Source organism: Cygnus atratus, chromosome 8 (assembly GCF_013377495.2).
Source record: "Cygnus atratus isolate AKBS03 ecotype Queensland, Australia chromosome 8, CAtr_DNAZoo_HiC_assembly, whole genome shotgun sequence".
In the NCBI taxonomy this organism is placed as follows: domain Eukaryota; kingdom Metazoa; phylum Chordata; class Aves; order Anseriformes; family Anatidae; genus Cygnus; species Cygnus atratus.
In genome coordinates this window covers 3,943,625-3,965,301 of record NC_066369.1, presented here as the reverse complement: position 1 = coordinate 3,965,301, position 21,677 = coordinate 3,943,625, and the positions used below count along the sequence as shown (strand labels likewise).

The 21,677-nt window shown below is 34.8% G+C and overlaps 1 protein-coding gene across 1 annotated transcript in view; it reads left to right on the top strand.

Moving 5' to 3' along the window:
• COL11A1 (collagen type XI alpha 1 chain) overlaps positions 1-20,315 on the top strand; it is a 140,724-nt gene extending 120,409 nt beyond the window's left edge. The window contains 13 exon segments of the mRNA XM_050712384.1: positions 6,888-6,941; positions 7,352-7,459; positions 7,545-7,598; positions 12,093-12,146; positions 13,061-13,168; positions 13,702-13,755; positions 13,845-13,880; positions 13,988-14,041; positions 14,792-15,041; positions 17,185-17,297; positions 18,105-18,173; positions 18,846-19,079; positions 19,641-20,315. Coding sequence (XP_050568341.1) covers positions 6,888-6,941; positions 7,352-7,459; positions 7,545-7,598; positions 12,093-12,146; positions 13,061-13,168; positions 13,702-13,755; positions 13,845-13,880; positions 13,988-14,041; positions 14,792-15,041; positions 17,185-17,297; positions 18,105-18,173; positions 18,846-19,079; positions 19,641-19,787 — 1,335 coding nt within the window. The 3' untranslated portion in view covers positions 19,788-20,315.
• Positions 20,316-21,677: the final 1,362 nt, after the last annotated feature.

Genomic DNA, 21,677 nt, shown 5'->3' with positions numbered 1-21,677 from the left:
GGGAAGTGTCTATACTTGTCTATAATAACAGGTTTTTTCTTCTCACCCAAGTGAATTCAGTGTCTGCGAGGTTAAGAAACTAGCATTTTTGCTGGTTTGCTAATAGGAGTGAGTGACAATGAGAGTAATATTAGACATCATCTTTAGGCATATGACTGCTGGCAGAGAACAGAAAGAAAGTGCCTGCTTTGGTGTCTTTCGCTTATGAAATAAAATAATTTGAACACAACTTCTGTGCAAATCTATGTCATCCCCTCCACATACAAAATTAACAAGCAGACATTTCTATAGCTTATGAAGCCATTTCATTATTTCTAAAATCTTTGAAGCTTCACAGGCTTTACAAATGCAGCTAATCAAAAACAGTAAATAATGTTATACTTACAGAACTGTAGTAAATGTATCAACCTTTAGGTCTCTTTCAGAGAGCAATTAGATGCAGCTTTTACACTTTAAAAAAAGATGGGGGGAGCATCATTAAATGTAAGCTGAGAGCTATTTAACAAAATGTGTTAAATTGCTCTATTTAATGGGCTTGAGTGAACTGACATGCCTAATTAGTTTTATCTATTTTACACAATAATCTATTTGCTCTACAAGCTTGCAAAACATTTATAATACTATAAATGATTTTGGTAGCATTAACAACCTTATCACTAGAACTGCTAATATTCAGTTGAGCCATAATTCAATTAGTATGTTTGTTCTACATCGGATTAGAACTTCCTACTTTATTATATGGAAGGCAGTAGTTCATTCCTAGTAGATAGGATATATTGCTATTTCTAGCTACATAAAAAACACTTTAGAAATGCAAATGCCATCTGTCATCTGGGCTTTGACACAATTCCAATTTATGAATACTGTGAAGAAAAAAAGCAAAAAGGTACGGTAAGGTACCTGGTCAGGTGGTAGGTGTACCTGCCCATGGCAGGGGGGTTGGAATTAGATGATCTTTGCTGTTTCTTCCAACCCAAACTGTTCTATGATTCCGTCTAAATATTGCCAAGTAATCTCATTCCTGTATTCTGAAGAAAATTCTGAAGTTTGTAGAATCAGATTCTACATTACTTGAGTACCTGAATGTTTCAAGCTTGTAGAGAGTCTGTATTGTATTGATGTCATATTAGAGAAAACAGTGAATAACTGAAGGCTTCATACTTTGCTGGCAGAATGAACACAAAAAATGTTCTTCGTTAGTTTTCATTGGTAGCATGGTAGAAACAGTTTCAACAAAAAACCTCAGGAAGTGTCCTTTCATCCAGATTTGAAGGACACACCATTTCAGGAGTAGTACTGATGTCTATGAAGGTGCGGTTCTGGCAATACTACTAGAATGCAGCATTCCACCCCTTTTTTTTTTTTGGTTTGTTTTTGTCTCTGAAACAACAAGGTGGGAGAGCTCAGGATTCAAACTTTTGAGTCTAGCTTCTTGAACTACTCAGTTATATGGTCTCCTTATTTATTCTGTCATTCATTTTCATTCCCCTCCTCCCATGTATTTTCGAGCTGACCTGAAGTCAGTTTCACTGTCCAGTCTTATAAAATTATGTTTATTACCAGGTTTCAGAGTTATGAGCAATCTGCATCTAATATTGCTGGTTCCAAAGAGGTTCACCCAGCTTTCTCTGGGAAGCAACTTCTAGCAAAAGACATAGACATAAATACAGTTTTCCCCTTGTGTCTAACAGACTTTCAGCTACAGATAGTTACAGTGACATTCAGCTATCAAGTGAAGGCCAAGTAGAAACTATTTTTTCTAGTTATTGATGGTAACAGTAATAGGATTACTGTTCCTTGGTGAGATAAGCAAATACCAGAACTGTTTTACTATGGTGCTCTGAAGGCTTTAACGTAACTACAGGAGCTTTGCTGTGAGACTGAGCAAGGGTTTTATGAACAAGCAGTATGGTGAATTCTTTTAAGAAATACCAGTTAGGAACTACATGTCAGAAAGGATCTTCCAGGTTTCTGCTCTGAAGACACAGAATTCACTAGCATGCTAATAACCACTTAGCTCAAGTCTAAATCAAAAGAAAAGGTTAAAGTCTGTGGCTGGGACAAAAATGGATCATTAGAGCACACACAAATGTGTACTTTAATTAATACATTACTTTTTAGACCTAGCAATAGTGTTCCAAAAATATATTTCCACCACTGTCTTTCAGAAAGTTCTACTACCATAAATGCTTTCAGTTCTATAAGGAAAAAATCAGTGTATCTTCAAAACAAAGTATATACATAATATATATGAATATAGAACATATATGTTCTACATATAGTATACAGAACATATTCAGATGAATGACTAGTTTAAATATGTATATACTTATATGCCAAAAACAACCTAGGAAGGGCAAACCCCATGAGAGTTACTGATAGTCTGTCAGCAATTACACATATTACTGAATTTTATTTTAAATTTTAACAAAATCATAAATGATTATAATTAAAATCATAATTTTACAGTTTATGACTTCTGAAATGATCAGTGCATGTACCAAATCAGATAAATACATGTTCAGAAGGCTTTATACATCTAACTAGTTATGGTGCAAGTAACCATAGTAATTGTGCATGCAAATCTACCGTGGATTTGTGCACATACTGTTTAGAAAATTAGAGCATAAATCTATCAAGGGAAACATTCAGCCAAATTGATTTTATCGTTAACAAACAAAAGGCCATATTCTCCAGTTCAACAGAAGAGAGGATCAATGCAGCAAAATAGTGACAGATTTTAAAATACATTTTAATTTGATCAGACTTTCAGGAACTACTTTAGTATTGACTAAACTCTGTTTTTGACTTCAGTGATAATACTCCCATTAACTGTAATGATAGTAGAATTCAAAAATAGAAATTATTTTAAGGAGCATCTTGTCAATGAAATAAAAGGCTTTACTCAATATTTTGAATACACAAGAAAAATATATACTTACATAGATACACACCTTGCTTTAGCTGGATAGTCAAGAGAGGTTTTATTCTATATAAGTTCTATCTTTGTTTATAACTTCTAAGAAGAGATAGTTCTAACAATGAAAGTTCAGGAGTAAATGTTGGAAGTATTTTGAGAAAATGTATTTCCTTTGGTTTAAAAATGTTGTCTTATATTTGATAGCCTCAAAGAAGGATATAGTCCTAAAATAAAAGGAATGTACTCAGAAACATTTACTGCTCTTTCTTAGTTAGAAATAGCTACTGGAATACTGATTGCAGAATGTGAATGAAAGTAGTGTTGAAGTAAAAGCATGCCATAATTATTATTGAAGTCAGACACACCATCGAATCTCTTAAGTTCTCCACTGATGGAAGTCAGCCTAGATTCTCTAGAAAACCTGAGGCGTTTGCATGTATGCATATTACCTTCCAAGCTGAACAGACAAGTAGTCTAGTACAGCTTTGGGACTAGGAACCCCTTTTCTAACCCTTTTCCCATGATGTGTGTTAAACGTTTGTAATATTGCTGTCTGAATTTCTCTGTCTGCCAAAAGAGAAGACTGAAACTTGCCCCATAGAAGGATGGGGTGATTCTGAAAGTGTTGTTAAGTGCTCCGAAGACAAAAAATTGCATTAAAGTTAACTGCGTTCCTGGAGCAATCTGAGACAGCCAAGGAATTCACAAATTGCAGTAAGATTTCTCTGCTGTAGAGTATTCTTGTTGCTGATAACAGCACCAGCATTGGCCAACAGCACAATGTATGAAGACTGCATTTCTGAAGAGGTAGAACGTTTTCCAGTTTCTGCTTCCAATGTGGGAGATAAGTGAATTGTGATCTCTGAAAAGTGGAACATCTGAAAAGGCTTCAGTAGGTCAATATTTTCTGATCCAATGTCTGCTTGTCTAGAAACGTAGACACAAAACCTAAATCACTCTACAGTTAACATGATGCTGTTATTTTTTTTCTGCAACTTAATTCTTTGCACCTACTCTTTGCACTTAGTTTGTTTTGCTGTAGAGTACTGGGTAACATAGTATGGGTAGCATAGTTTGAATGCTTTGATTTCTATCTGACAAATGACAAAAACAGCATGAGGAAAAGGCACCATAAAACAATATTCATTTTCTTATCCATTCTTACAACAAATAACATACCCAGTCGATAAAAGTCAACACAGGTAGGCCTTGCTTACGTTTCTCTGAGCCTTTTGGTGTGCTAGGCCCTTCAGCTGTGTACTTTGCTGCTTGGCCATTTTATTAGACTCAATTATATGTCTAGATCACATACACCTAAGGTTCATGTATTACTCTAAAAAGTTAGAATTTAAAGAATTGCAAGTCTTAGATACATTGTTATTCTAATGTGGAGTGTATACTGCCTGCTTTCAATAAAATAACAGATGTCAATACTGTACCATAACCAACTTCTAAAATTTGAGAACTAGAAACTTTTTTGGTTAGTTCCCTTTATATACAATGTTGAATAATTTAGAAAAAAAAATAAACATTTCTATGAAGTTCTATTTCTATTTTGTCTATAATATCATACTCTCTCAGCAGGATGCACACCCCACTTAAAAATTAAGCCATCTTGTGATTGAAAATAGATGAAATACCTAAAAATATGGTAGACTAGGTTGCTATCTTAACAGACTGATGAAATGTGATAGTGGTTTTCTGTGTTGGAAATCATGTTTTTGGCTAGAGGACAGATAGCTATAAAAAACAGTTTAAATTATTTTAATGAAAATCATAGATATGGCAGAACAGACAGAAATGTCCAGTAGGTTCACGTAACAAAAATTGTGAACAAGTTTGTTTCTATACAAATTCTTTTGTCTTCTCAGTTCTGTATAAGGCAATACATCCAAACTAAAGTGTAACAATCACTATAGTAGCTGGGTGGTAAGGGTGAGGAGCCATGCATTAATGTAAATTATTGTTATTGAGATCTTTTGTCAGCTTAAATTTATCAGACACTCCAACAACTCAAGCGTAGGAAGGTAAATTAAATAACAATTAGCAGTGTTTCAATGTAGAAGCACCATCTGTGCCATGCCAGCAATCACAGCCTGTTAGAAAGCGCAGTTCATTTAGCTGCTTTGCGCTTGGTGCAGCACTGGCACTGTTTGATAATGAATGTACCCTCTTTGTTTAGCAATAATGATTCATTGTATTCACAATTTAGCGATCACAGTGTTTTGAGCCCTGTTAATTCAAGTTGCAGCTGCGTTTCTAGATTATGTAGAGACATATTTCTTAAGTACAAACTATCACACTTTTTTTTTTGGTTTCTTAGGCAAGATAGATTATAACTGATACGGGAACTTGAGTTAAAGGAATTTCCTAGAAGTAAAGACAACGGACATGTAAATTAATTCATGTAAGAAAGATACACCCTACTTCTAAAGTGTTCCTGTGTGTTTTTTTTTTTATACACCTGATAATCATTTTTCTGATTATCACTGCAAATTGTGACCCACCCAACCAATCACAACCTACACATCGGAGTATATGCATCAGAGATTATTATTGTAACAATATTGATACAAATTATACTTCTGGAATAATGTATGTAGAAAGAAAAATTGGTGGAGTTGTTCAAGGTATGTGGAAATAGATAGTGGACAGTGATTTATAAACAGGTTATAAAAGCTTTGGTCTAAATTCAGCCATTGCAAAAAAAAAAAAATGCTATTAGATCAAACTGAGATCTAAAGCCTTGAGTTCAAAAAGCTTTTTTTTTTTTTTTGTCTATTGTTATGAAGTTTAAAAGGACTAAGTAAATGGAAATGGCTGCTTTCTTTTTTTTCTGTTGCTTAGCTTAGAACATTTTTTTTATATTTCTACATTATGAACTGTTGAATTAATGAATAGATTATTCTTAGAGAGTTAGTTTATAAATTCAGAAAATCACCTTGTGTTTGATTATGGTCACTTTTCTATCCCATTGCTTTAAGCTGTTCATTGGATGGCAAGAAATAGCTACTTGTAGTAAAGACATTTCCCAGGCTAAAAATTAACCTTGTAGGAAAATAGTTGGTCCATAATCTTGAGTGTATCTTTCTAAACTAAGTATATGTAAGAGAGCCATTTTAAGAACAGTACATTAGATTCTACATACTGCCTCTTTTCATAATTGAGGCTATGAGTATTAATTCCCCAACCTGAAAATTAACCCTTGATGTTCTGGTGGAAAAAAAAAAAAAAAAAGCCTTTTTATTTTTCATTGAAACCTTAAGAAAATTAAAGATGGCTGACATCAGCAATAGGTAGAAACAGTGCTGCTGGACTACTGTCCAGCAACTCCTGTCTTATGGCCTTCACCTGAAACTTAACCAATTTTTACATCCTCCTTCAGCACCAAGTTCTACTTTCTTAGTAAAATAGAGCTTTTGTAGAGCAAGAACAGGAAACCTGCTACCAGGAACTGCTTGTTTGCTGTGTCTTTAATTCATTCCTTACAACCACTAGTCATGTGATATTTTTTTTCTCTTTCACATTTACTGGATAATATTGAGGCATGTATCAATTTTTGGCTCTCCAAACACGTTTAAAAGGTGTATAACTGACTTTGGGAATAAAGAAGTATGTGCCATTCTGGGCATTGTATAATGCAAGACTTTTGGAATCAGTGGATAGATTACAGTGAATAGATATAATACAATGCAAAGCAAATTTAAAACTGTTATTGTGTATGTTAATAAGCATTGTTCTTTTACTTTTATAACCTGTTTTGATTTTTTCCAAGATATTTCTTTGTTTTTAAACCTTATCCTGTCAGAGATATTAGGTGATGCATATTCTTTTAGAAAGAAATATATATATATATATACATATATTTAGCATTTACTACTCATTAATACAGTGGAAATGGCACTTTTTTCACTTTAGAAATATCTTAGAAAACTGAGATTATGAGCTCAGTCTCCATCTTTCACAGGGACCTCCTGGAGCAACTGGCGCTGAAGGCAGACAAGGTGAAAAAGGTGCAAAGGTAACATACTTTTTTTTTTTTTAGGAGCATGGAAATGTAAATTATATATAAATTAAAAGTAAGTTGCTTATCATTCACTGAGTGTGAAACTTACTGAAGTAATAATACGTAAACTGTAAAATCCAAATTAGGACCCAGAAATAGTAGCAGTACATACGAAGCCCATGGTGAACTCTCACCAGTACAGGCCCACTTAGCTCACCCCTGTGGAAAAGAAAGATAAGTGTGCTTTGCTGGCATCCCCTTGCTTATATGAAGCTATCATAATTTCATTCAGAAACATGTTCTGGAACGCTGTTTTGGAATAGCTTTTGAAAAATGGATTGAGGAAACTTTGTTCTCACTTTGCAGCTACTGTGCCAACCTTAGTCCAATTTTCCTTTCTGACCTCTTACTTATGTTCTTTCTAGGGTGAACCTGGTGCAGAAGGGGCTCCTGGAAAAACAGGTCCAGTTGGTCCTCAGGGACCTGCAGGAAAACCTGGCCCGGAAGGTCTCCGGGGTATTCCTGGCCCTGTGGTAAGTAAACTGAACATATAATAATATTTTAAATGTTGCATTTCTTGTATATTCTCCAGTAACACAAATATTATGTTCTCTCTAGGGAGAGCAAGGTCTACCTGGAGCACCAGGTCAGGATGGCCCTCCTGGGCCTCTGGTGAGTACCTTTCCATTCAGTGCCAAAACAGAAAAAGCAACCTTTAAAGCATATCATTAACATGTCTGTGCATATTATAGAGAAAATAATTTATAAGTCAGTTCTTAGTACAAAGTCACTATTCTTCTATCCTGTTAGAAACTGATATATATGACTTCCTTCATTCTACTGCTCTACTTCAGTAGGTAGCTATATTGATTTATACCAGCTAAAGAGTGAAATAAGGCAGTGTAAAACCAAATTCTTGAAATCCCCACAGTAGAATTAAAAATAAAACCAGTGAAGCTTACTATCAAAAAATCTACTTTAGTCTCCACATCAGCAAAGCTTAATACGTTAAATCGTTTTTTTTTCCTTTAGTGGTAAATTCTATACATCCATTGATTTTAACAACTGCCAGCATATGAAAGCATTATTCCTAGGGAAAAGATTAGATCATATCTATTCTTTAGAGAAAGAAAAAGATTAAATCTGAAGTAAGGCCAAAAAGATACTTCTACCTAAGAAGAAAACATGCTAGTTTTATAAAAATGAACAGCAGCATCCAGTCTGTTATTCACTGTGGCAGACCCAGGAAATATAATCCATGAGCAAAGCATTTAAAAGAGTCTGAATGAACCAAGCTCCCAGTTTCTGGGGCATTGGCTAGAGCTGGATACCCCATTTCTCTTGGATTCAACCCCCTTTGCTTACAACCGTGCCAGTAGAATGACATACACTTCGTTGGCCATTCTCCTTTTGTTTACGCTCTCAAGCATTTATATTAATGTTCTTTACATTAAAATTCTTTTATAATGTAGCAGAAGGCACTGAGTGGTGCAACTGTGAGACTCATGAAGTATCATTGCTGATACATAAGCAGTATAGATCAAATAGGAAGATATCAGATAAAATAGTTATCTGCATTGGCTGTTCCCATGAACAAAATAGTGCAACTCCAATTTTAACTATACTGTTGGATAAAATCAAAGTCACCTTTCATGAGGAATTTTTCTGTTATTTCAGCTAGAATTGAGCTTATATGATTTCTGGTTAATAATTTTGACAGCAACCTATTAGTCCTAAAAAGTATATTGAGATGCTCTTAGTGATCTGTTTATACTGTAAGGCAAGTTACTGGTAGCTTTGTAAATTACTTCTACACACTAGCCTAATTGCTGTAAAACTTGGACAAAATACCTTCTTGTTAGGTTGCCTTGAATGTTATATGGCAAACTAGCCAAGTACATTTTGCTATGTGTTAATAATATGATTAAAGCAAAGGAAGCTTTTAGATGGCATAACATACTATAAAATTATATCATTATTTCTATTTACACTTCGTATTTTAGTACATTTTTCTAAAGAACTAAAAAAAAAACAGCACTGTGAACACAAATTACAAAATACTGATGTTCTTATTCAGCATTATGTGTAGAAATTCAAATCCAAACTATATGGCCAGCATTTTAATTCTTCACAGGTCAAAAAAAGGTGGTCCAATTTAGTGAGAAGTTCTCATCTCTCTTTCTCTCCAAATTCACTGAAGTAGAATTTACCTATATCATCACAGTTGAATGACACGCAGGGAATAAGAAGCTTCAAAACAAAACATGGACTGTTAAAGTTAGGTGAAAAAAAACGTTACGCTCTGAAGACATCTTACAGTCTGCGAGCAATGCTATCACATTAAATTTTACTAAATTTTAGTAAAATATACTCTTTGTTATTTTGAAGATTAACTATGCTAACATGGATAAGATTACCTTAGGACACTAGGGCATTAAGGGGCTATACTCTATTTCAGATATGATATGATTCTTAAAGGCAAAAGGAAAGGTCGTGTGTATGAAGTGTGAAGGAAATCCCATGTTTCCTTTCCTGTACGGACTTAAGAGGATACAGGTCTTTGGGCAGCCGTAACACTGAAAGTTTCTGCTCTTATGCCATATACACAAACTCAAAATCTTTCCAGAGAGCATTCCCCAGTAAGAAGCTAGAGTCCAATGAAAAATTATTCTGCAGTAAGAAACATCAATTTCTCACGTCAGTCACCAGAAGCCTCCAAATACATCATCAAAATCAAAAATCTCTCTTCCAACATTTGAGAACTTAAGCATTCAATTCAAATCTGAAGCTGAGTGTATTATCTATCCCAAATGCACTGGCTTCTTGTCAGCTCAGCAAGAACTTTTTTAGATGTACTGCTGCAACTTAAACTTTGTTTTTTAAGTAAAATTTATAACATAATGTTGTTGAGATGAGGTCTCCTTCCTTCCATTCCCTTCCTCCCCAGCAGTTTGCTATCAGGAGAAGAGTATGAGAGTAGATTTACAGTAGAGCACAACACACTGCAGGTGAGAATGTCTGATTCTGTATTCCAGAAGCTTTAAAATTTCACCTTTTATTCATGAATTATGTATTTGTCTGGGCTTTTGCATCTAATGATATTCTGAAGTAGAGATGGAAAGGATACACACTGAATAATATTTTGTACATGAAGTGTTATGGCACTTCTGAGTCTGTGCCAGGTTGAAAAGGTCACTTATTACTGCTATCCGTATCATAACTTCACAGATGTCCACTGCCAGCAGGAGACTAATAGTGATGACATACTGACTTAGTTTAGCAGCTCACCTCCTAATGCATACATGTTCAGTGTGAGATTAATAGCCTCTGAGAAATGAATACCTTTTTGGTACTTGCATATACGTGGCATAGCCTGAATTTTTCACCTCATTCTGTACAAATTATAGAAAGCTATCATCGCTATTCATATGAACCTTAGAAGATATCTTGGAACGGTGTCTGTATAGCAGTAAATCAAAAATATTCAAAATTCAATATTATTGTATCATATATAAGATATATAATTATATATAAGTACATGCTTATGAGACACTGTCTATTAAATTCTCTTATAATCTTATGTCATCAGTGTTACAGGCTATTATTTAAGTAACTTTCTTCTAGGTAACTTCCAAATTCCAAGGGGTCTAACTTTTTAAAAATGAGAAAATGGTTGTAGCAAAATAGGGCATAATGTTTCTCTTATATTCCACCATATAAAAAGTTTTTAGAGTATTGAATTAAAATTCCTAAACAGTGTCAAGGAATTAAAAATCAAATATGGTCACATGTTGGATTGCTATTAGAGACAGGAAAATATTAAGGCCCCTTAAGCTAGCTGAGGCTAAAACTTCAGAAATACTGATTGCAATTCTGAACATCATATTCAAAACATTAATTCAAACTACATGACCGGTAGATATTCTGAACTTCTGAAAGCCTACCGAAATACTGCTCTGTGAATATTTTATTCATTTCCATCCTTATAGGATACCCTACAAGTACATACTATGTAGCTGAATATTCTCATATGATTGGGGAAATAGATGAACTCTACTTAAGCATGTTTTTTTAGGAGAGTTTGTAGTCTACAGAATATTAGTGTTGGTTAGTTTAAGTATGTTGATAATTCCACAGCATGTCTACGTTCTCAGGACCATTTAAAGTCCCCACCCTTGTAAATCTGAAAGAAATAAATCCACCAATGTCAACTGGATTACATACATGCATAACACTGCACTCTCACTTTTACTCAGTTTTTTTTGTTTGCTGTTAATCAGCCTCTCATGAGCTGATGGAAGAAGCATTAATATTTCGGAAGCAACTGCAGGTTAGAAAAGAGTATTTCTTTTTCAGTTTTATAAAGTAACATTTTTGCTGTGATGTGGAAAGGATGGTTTGTAAATACAAATAAAAATTGTAAGCTGCTCATATGATGTGAACTATGTAAGTACCTAAAAAATATAGAAAATTAGAAAATATAGAAAGTAGAAAATCTAGCTTTAAATGCATAATTCATGATCATCCAGGAATTTCGGGTGGCAAATCAAGGAAACCATAATCCCAAGACAACACCTTAAATATGGAATCAAATTATGAAGTAGTTCTCCAACAAAAAAAAATATTGAGGAGCAGTTACTATAAACGATCTGATTTTTATTCTGCAATAATCTTACTGAGCTGTAGTAAACTGGTAGAAAACAAGGGATATTTTCTACTGCCTTATGAAATAAAGGGCTAAAATAAGAAACAGGAGAAGATGCATACTACTGTCTTAAAACTGGATAGGTACATCAACTAAGGTGGAAGTAATAATAAAGCACATAACGTAAGCACAAGCAAAATTAAGCTAATCAACAAAAATTCAGTTGAAAATTTATTTGAATATCACATAGCTTACTGGATGCTTTCAGTGCAGTTTAAGAATTTAATTGGCCTTTTCCTTCTTTATAGATTTCTAATTACAGAGAAATTTAAATGCTACAGCAGCATCTTTATGCCTTGTTAAACATACACATCAATGTTACCTTGAGCCCTAAATCACAACCCTCAACCACTGAATGCCTCCATAGTTTGAGTTACTCTGCCTTTAAAATATTTCAAGAAAACATGATTTGTGCAGTATGTAAAAACTTACTTTTACATTTCTTCCCTTTATTTATTTAGGGTCCACCTGGCTTGCCTGGCCTGAAAGGAGATCCAGGTTCCAAAGGAGAGAAGGTATATGAGAATGTCTATATTTTTATTCATTGTTTGTACCTTTGTTATTTTGGCCCAGTCTAAAGGGCTGTATAAAATTAGCAGAAAGAAATGCTGTTTTTTTGTGGTTTTTTTTTTTTTTGTATCAGAAAGCAAGACAACCTTAGGTATCTATCAATCAGCTTTCCATAGCTTTAGTGGTAATTGTGAAGTTTTAAGTAACATCAGATATCCTGGAGATATGTAGAAAGAAAAACATTACTGTCTGTGTGGTAATCTATTGACCATGCAAATTTTTTTCCTTTCAATGAAAACTCCAAAAACTGATGTAAATAGAACCTTTGGTTTCACAAAAAAAAAAAAAAAAAAGGAAATAAAAATTATTAGAGATTTTAATTTTATAACAACAAAATGTAAATATTTTTCAGCTATATTTTCTTTTTGAAATAATGGATTGAGAGATCTGGAATACCATTTTCTAATAGAGTCCCAACAATTTATTGATTGCTTGTTTATCAGGGAAGAACTGTATAGAGAAAAGGATATGAATATATCTTGTGAATTACGATTTTTGTTTATACGGTTAGGTCAGCTGTTTATACAGCTATATTACCTGTGGAATCAAGTGTGCAACTCTGTAATATGCTTATAAGTATCAAAATGTAAAAGTTGGTATGTAACCTATAGGTATTGTTATTTCTGCATCAGTTTCAGAAAGGACTGTGGTGCACTTTGATCTCTCACTGAATAAGCATTCACAGCTTGCAAATAATCTTCAAAAGCCAACTAACATTTAATATGCTCACAGAGTAATTTTTTCAAGTTAATTGATAACTAGCAACTGTGATGACACTTGAAAGCTCTAATTTGTGTGTTTGCAAAGCACATCTATTTTATAAATATTGAGTTCTCACTCTTTCTTCTGTCTTGTTTAGGGACATCCAGGTTTGATTGGCCTGATTGGACCTCCAGGAGAACAGGGTGAAAAGGGTGATAGGGGTCTTCCTGGCCCACAGGGATCTCCTGGAGCCAAGGGTGACGCAGTAAGTAAAACATGTGCTTTCATTCAAGTTATATGCGTGTCTTTCTTGAAAGAGACATATAAAGTTACTATAAACACTTAACACCCAGAGCCTCCTGATAGAGGTTAAAGCTCTCCTAGACAGTGGACAAACACAGTGAAGCTAAACAACTTAAAACCAGGTCACAGAGCATTTCAGGAGGAGGATACATACACCTCAGTTAGGGCTGAGATAACACTAACAGCACCAATCTTGTTATGTACTACCCAGAATAGCTTCTCTTCTCCTAGTTATTAAGTCATGTTTTAAGCCTCTGTGTAAAAACTGAGGCTTCAAAGCCGATCTGAAGGTGAACAGAGTTGTGACTATAAACGCAACTCAAACTGTCAGATCATGTTTTAAAGACTATTTTGGACTCTAGTGAATAGCCTAAATCGAAACTCACCAGGACTGGACACTTACTAGGACTACCTTTTTGATACATATGCACTTCTGAATCCAGTCTAGTATGTAAAATACTTTAGTTCTGTACTTATTCTCTTATTCTTTCTTAGGGAATTTCTGGTCCTGCTGGTCCACTTGGACCCCCTGGTCCTCCTGGTTTACCTGTAAGTTACTTCATCCAGTCCTCCTGTTCAAAACATTCACATGTTGTGTGGAAAATACTCCAACTATGTGTCTATGTTCTTCCCCATAGGGTCCCCAAGGTCCAAAAGGTTCCAAAGGATCCAGTGTGAGTAATTCTCCTCCATATTTTCTGGTTTTTTACTTAATTTCTGTGTGTTATTTTTTAACATCATGTAATATGGTTAATACTACATTTCTTTCATCCCTTTATAGGGCCCTGCTGGTCAAAAGGGAGACAGTGGTTTACCTGGTCCACCTGGTCCTCCAGTAAGTAAGAACTCTTATTTGACATACAAGCACATTGTACTGACATGATGTACCTGTTTTGACAGGGTTTGAAAACAGCACTTGTGAACTTGCAGATAAGGAAAATGTTAATGATTGTTTGAAAATAAATTTGTCAGGAAACAGAAATCCACCACACATAGAAATACATTGTCTGCTCTGAAAAAAATCCATTAGAAATAAAAAAAAAATGCAATGATGATTTAATGTGTCATATGGAAGCACAGAAAACAGAATGATTTCAGTTTCCTGCTGTTCATACTCTCCTGTTTCTACTACTTCTTTTCCATAGCATAAAAATCTAAAATGAAAACAGTCGAAATCTGAATGAATTGTTTCAATTTTCTGAAATGAAGTACTGCTTTATAGACCCCAAGTGGAATTTAAAGTTTTATCATAGGGAACACCCACAGTTTTTGTTTGCTATAGGCTATGCCTCCGCTTCAGGTAATTGCTGGGGATGAAAAGGCAATCACAAATGAGTTCTGCACACTTACGTGAGGGCAGCATACTCTTCCCCAAACAGCAATGGAGTAGGAAGAGTTTAGAGCAAAACAATGTTGTGGCCTGCCACAATCTGTTTTGGCATAAATCTGAATGAAATAAGTAAAATAAACAAATTGTAGAAGCTCTATTCAAAGCATCTTCATGTCATGTTCTTTCGTCTTCCTCTGTGTATTTATGCATCTGGAAAACCAACAGAAAAGGTAAACAGATATGTTTTCCATTCAGGGTCCTCCAGGTGAAGTAATCCAGCCGCTGCCAATCCAGTCACCCAAAAAGACTAGAAGATCTCCTGATTATATGGTGTCTGATGCTGGTGATAATATTCTGGATTATTCCGATGGTATGGAAGAGATATTTGGTTCATTGAATTCACTGAAACAAGACATTGAGCATATGAAGTATCCAATGGGCACTCAGAACAACCCAGCCCGAACTTGCAAAGACTTGCAACTCTGCCACCCAGACTTCCCAGACGGTATGTTAATATTGCATGACAAAGGCAAACAAGGCTGCAGTTATGATCTGCTACGATACTTTGGCAGAATCATTAATTATTGATAGATGGTTAATATAGTTGCTCAATAAATACAGTGTCACTAAATCCATTTTTGCAGGTATAAAAGGGTTCTGTTTATAAAATGTGAGTATAGAGATGTTCTGTTGGTAAAAGCCGTGATTCTTTAAATACATAACCAGATCTGGTTTTGGAGTTAAAACTTTCAAGTTGCTAAGAAAAAAACTGATTGTTCAGGAAGGTAGGCCTTGCATTTCCAGAATTATCCGAACAGGAGAGGAATGAAAGATTGATGCCATTTAGATCAATGGAAGTAAAATCACAAATGTCAGCATACTGGAACAGCTTCTAGGTTTTAAGAGAAACGACAATTATTTTAGTAACTGCTTAGTATAATATAGAAAGCAGCACGGGTATTATATGTGATTTATTATTGAATGTGACTCAGAAAGTTACTATTCTTTTATCCTTAGAAACAATAATTCAGTCCAGAATGACCTCTGTTTGTCCTGTGTCATTCAGCAAATGCACATTCAAGTTTCTCTAGTACTGTTGAATGCTACTAAGCACTAGCTTAATAAAATGCAGAATAGTACAAACTAGGCACTGTGCTCTAAAGGACTATTTTCATTTAATTATATTCTGTTTTCTTTTCTTTTTTTTTGTAACTGAATTTACCCCCTTTGGAAAGGTTTTAAATGAAAGTCAACCTTCACACAATTTTCAAGCTTTCATACTTTTTTCTATTGCAATGGATATTTTTTCCCAGTTCAGAGCAATATTTTTCTGTTTTTAAATGGGAGAAAAAATAGATTTTGACAGCTTAATAATACTCTGTTGCTTTCACTCTAGATAGATAAAAACAGATGGTTGCCTTGAGGAGTAGTTAAGCAGTGTGTGTGCTATATAAAAAGTACATATTTTACAATTCAGTACCTCCATAATAATGAATGGTTTTTATAAAACACATTTGTCTTCTTCATTTAACAGTATTTGCTTATTGTTTGGAGCCTTCTTCAAATCAAAAGAATCTTATTCTTGTTAAAATAAAAGTAAATGCAGTCGTTAAAATACAAAATTCTGCATGGGCAAGACTTGCATGTAGGAAAGACTGTTTTCAATAAATACAGCCTGAATAAATAGAATTTTAAAAATACGATAAATGCTTTGTCTATACTCTGTATTCAGAATACAGAACCAGTGAAAGGATTTGTCATGACTCTTCAAAACCTCTACTATTTGCCTGAAAGTCGATTAGAACATTAGTGTCAGAAAATCTTTGCTTTCCTGCTGTGAAACTATCTGGAGATAAGGACCCACATCACAGAAATCATCGTTATAATTAGAATGGTGGATTTTAAAGTGTACTGATTTTTAATGGACCTCAGATTGACTGCACCTCTCTTTCATCCCCAGCCTTTACTCACCTTAGCATTGTAGGGCTGGAATCCTCAATCATGCCAATCTGTTGTGGTTTAACCCCCATAAGCAGCTATGCACCACGCAGCAGATTGCTCACTGCTCCCTTCCACCTGGCTAGATGAGAATTGGAAGGGCAAAAATTAGAAAATGTGTGGCTTGAGACAAAAACAGTTTAATAAGAAAGAGAAGCAGAGAGGAGAGAGAAGGAAAGGGAAAAGGAAGGAAACCAGAGGAATGAAAGGGAAGGAAGGAAACAAAAGGATTTAGATAAAAATAGACTTTGATCCTGGTGTTATATTCATAAACAACAGCAGCAGCAACAAACCACAAATGCAGGAGGTTCCATCAGAGCATCAAGAAGCACTTCTTTACTGTGACGATGACTAAGCAGTCCTGAAGGTGAATTGCTCAGGGAGATTGTGGAGTGTCCCTCCTTGGAGATATTCAAAAGCCACCTGGACGTGTTCCTGGGCAACCTGCTTGAACAGGGGGTTGGATCAGATGACCTCCAAAGGTCCCTTCCAACTTCAACCATTCTGTGATTCTTTGAAGAGAAAGGGTTTTCACATCATTCAGATAACTTCACCACAATCTCTGGAGAACTATTAGGTAGTAAAACCTGATTACGATCTTCCAAATACCATTTCCATGATCAAAGGCAAATTTTTTCTCTATGTTTTAGGGGAATATTGGATTGATCCTAACCAGGGCTGTTCTGGAGACTCCTTCAAAGTGTACTGCAATTTCACAGCAGGTGGGGAAACTTGCATCTACCCAGATAAGAAATCTGAAGGAGTAAGTACCAATCTGTGTTTTCAGTTGGCTGTTGACAGATCCTACTATACTATTGCAATGTTGAACTAAACAGGATAATTACACTGTCACATTTTCATATATCTGTCTTTCTGATTACATTTAAATTTGCATAAATCAGAATGAAGCGGTAAAATGGTACACCGAGTTAACAAACAACATTTCTACTCTTTGCTTAGACAGAGCTTTTGTACACCTGCTTGCTAACCTTTCACTGCATTACATAATGCAGCCTAGCTGGGCAACAGGTTGAAATGCGTGATCTAGGGTTTGTCACGTAAAAGTTAAACTCTTAGTATGTTTCTTTTGTGAGTTCATTTATATCTATTAATTTATAAGTATATGTAGAACACTGTATATAAACAGTGTCCTCTGCCATTGGTATAAATTACCCCTGAGGGGTATATGGTATAGAGGAAGGCTTTCTAAAAGCTTATCCAAATGAGATCGATCTATCAGCATCAACACCAATGAAAACTCTAATTTAGACACTCTTCACAGGAACAATTTACACTAACAATTTACCTGAATCTTAGATGACAACAGTGTCTCCCTTAAATAGAATTCTCTCTCTTTATAAGCTATCACCTTGGATTCCATTTAAAGTCACTAATCTGAAGGTATTCTATACCAGAAAAACATCCTATTTTAGTGTTTTTACAGAGGCTGAGGACTCAGAAAGAACCATTCTTTACTATCTTATGTGAAATTTGTTTCAGGTAATTTAAAAGCTTCTTATCTGTTAACATATGTTCTAAATATTTATATTTCCACTGTTTTACCACACAGGTTAGAATTTCATCATGGCCAAAGGAGAATCCAGGATCTTGGTTTAGTGAATTTAAGCGGGGCAAACTTGTAAGTGGCCATTACAGCATACAGTTATTCACAAATCAAGTATCAAAAATCCTTCAAAAAGGAATTTTATAATATATAAATAATAATAAACTTCAGACTTTTCAGTTCCAGCTCTTTTGCCCTAGATATTGTAGCAGTTACATGGCCTCTTGCCACTGGACAGCAGGCACCTGCCCTGTCTTGTCCCACTGTACTGCAAATGCACAACAATCCTGGTAGTCACCCACTCAGCTGACAGTGAGACCTCCGGCAGACCACACATTACCACTGAACCTAAGTAAAGCAGCTGGAGCACAAATCCCGTGCTCCAGTCTAAATAACTGGAAATATACTGAATATGCAAAAATGAGCTTGCAGACTGACATAACTTTATAATTAACTAAAAACAGATTCCCAAAGAAATTCTGCTGTTTTACACTATATAGGGGTAATTCTCTGTCTTGCCCATTACAACAAAGCTAAAATATATAGTTCTTCATCCTAAATATATTGCTATGACATGAAAAACTAGAGTCATAGCTTTATTGAACTTAAAAATCCCATAAAATGGTATGTGTAGGTTTATTTTTTTTATTAAGGACAGTTATGTGGTTCTTCTGTCAAAAATAATTTTGTTTTGCATTTTAACAGAGGGAACAAATAAATGTTCATGTGAATTCTTATATTTTCCAGCTTTCCTATTTGGATGTTGAAGGCAATTCCATTAATATGGTCCAAATGACATTCCTTAAACTACTGAGTGCCTCTGCCAGACAAAATTTCACTTACAATTGTCATCAGTCCGTAGCTTGGCATGATGCATCTTCTGACAGCTATGACAAAGCACTAAGGTTCTTAGGATCAAATGATGAAGAGATGTCTTACGACAACAATCCGTACATCAAAGCGCTTCACGATGGCTGTGCAGTAAGTAAATGTTCAGAATATTCTTTACAAAACCAACCTGTCAATTAAAATAGAAATCAAACATTCATTTATTTTACAGCTTTCCCCTGACAAAAAGCTTTCTAAATACTTTATTTTTAATAGACTACCTTTTAGTAGTTTTTAACTGCAGTTCACTAGTCCCTTATTCAATTTTTATACATGAACAGAAATAATTATTATTTTCATAAGCCAAGCAACAGAAATAGAACAAACCTGGCATGGATACAGGCTGTCAGCATCAATGTGCTGAAACTAGACTATTTGCTAGTATGACCACAATATTAAAAGCAAACTAGCATAACAAGAGGAGGCAGTCCATGAGCAGAATATATTTATGTTATAAATAAAATCCAATGAAAATATAAACTTTAGAGTTTGTAACATCTGACGCATGAAAGGCAATCATTTATTAATGCCACACTGCAGAGGTAGAGTATGAAGATCTACAGCACATGCTTACTCCTCTGATATGTAACCATGTAACTCCTCCCATGTAACCGTTTGCTCTTTTTTTTTTTTTTTTTGATTTTTTTTAAACAGTCAAGAAAGGGCTATGGAAAGACCGTGATTGAAATCAACACACCCAAAATAGACCAAGTGCCTATAGTTGATGTGATGATCAATGACTTTGGTGATCAGAACCAAAAGTTTGGATTTGAGGTTGGTCCTGTCTGCTTCCTTGGTTAAACTTAAGACAAAGATCAAATCAACAAAAATGTTGCACTTTGGTGCTACCAACCCACTTCCTGCCACATGCAAGTTTTGAATAAGGATGGCATAGAAAATGTCTTGCTGTGTATGTGTCTCATCTAGAAAGTTATTGTTGCCCTTGTAGGGCCAGAATCACATGACTTAAACTAATTTTGCAAGAATGCTGTGGCACAGACAGACAACATAGGGCTCACTTTATCAACACCACACTTTGAATTCTTTTGGTGCTGTGAAAAAAAAAAAAAAGACATGGTGCTCCTTCAATTACAACAGAGGTGTTATGAAAGTGTTTAATAAATTGTAATTATTCTATGTACAGTACTATACTGTTATTTCTCTGTCCATTTCCAAAACTTGCATGTGTCTCTGAATTGCATCTGGCTCTTATTTTATAATTACAAAACTACATTGTCAATACCGTGTATGTATTCTGAAAAAATAAAAATGTAATTGCCAGTGAAGCCAATTCCATTTTTGATCAATAAAAAAATCCCTTTGTATATATTTCTGTTGAAGAGCTTTGTTATTTGAAGTCGCCAAAAAAACTTAAGGTGGCCAAACTGGAAGATCTTAAGCAGCACACTCAAATCCCTTTTCTGCAGATATTACTCCATGATGATGAATTTCAATAATGAAAGCATTCCCAAAGGTGCTGTGTTCCATGGTGCTATACCTCAGACTTTTTTTTCTTTTCCAATTCCAGAATTTCATAAGAAACCTGTATATACCTAAAATAAACAAGTTTATATTTTTGGGTAGGGGAAACATGTAAGAAAAAAAAAAAAAAAAAAAACAACTTCTGTTAAAATCTGTGTGAATTAAATCAGTCATATAGCTTTCTTTTTTTTTTTTTAAACGTTTCTCATCTGATTTTGTTTCCATTGTGCTTATTTGGTCTGCATAAGTATTAAAACTGGATTCTAAACAGTTATTTATGGATTTCTTGCAGTGTTTACTTAGATTTTTATGTAAGCAATAATGGATGTTTGCTTCTTGAACTGAATACTAGAAGTTCCACAGAATGGTCCTGTACAATATTTGCCTGTCCCATTAATATGAATTATTTTTTCCTGTTATTTCAACTGAAGGCCAGGGATGCAATATGTCTAGGTCATGTGATTCTACATAGTTGCTAAGCAACACATAGGGGACTGCTTCCTACAAAGCTGTCTTTGACCCAAACTGCTACCATTAGCTCTTCAACTCTCACCCAAAAAGTTGGTTTGGCCTTCCCTCTGAACATTTTATTCAGGTAGCTGTAAGTAGAAATTACATTTTAACTTTGCAACACAAATCCTTTTGTAATTATTTTTCATAATATATGTAAGACTTGAAAATAAATGTTTGTTTCTATTTCTTATAAATTGTTAAATTAAATAGTACTAGCTTCTGCTGGCTCATTTCCAACTGGTTCTCTCTCATGCACGTTTATACATGTAAAAGTGAGATTTCAAAGGTCAACTTCTTGCTGTTCATATTTTCTTTTATTTTTGAACCAAAGTTTGTAACTGTCACCTCAAAGAGAAAAATACAAATTTTATTAATAAAGTCAAGTCTTGTCTACCTGGATTGGTCATTCTTTTTCTTTTCAATGTCCAGACCTCACCTGCTCTCATTACTGTAACTTCACTCTGCTTCCAGACCATCCAGCCTCAAAAAAAACAATCTTACTGCATATCTTGCCAGGTACTCAGCAATAGTGCTAGGACAAGAAGTGTTACCAGAAGAGATACTGATCCTGCTATTTATTGGCAGTACACAGCAGGGGCTGATCTAGCTAACTTCACATCTACTTTATGCTGACTGCTGCAGCTACAAATCCATGCAATACTATCAAAGTCCTATGCAAGACAGAATCCTGAACTT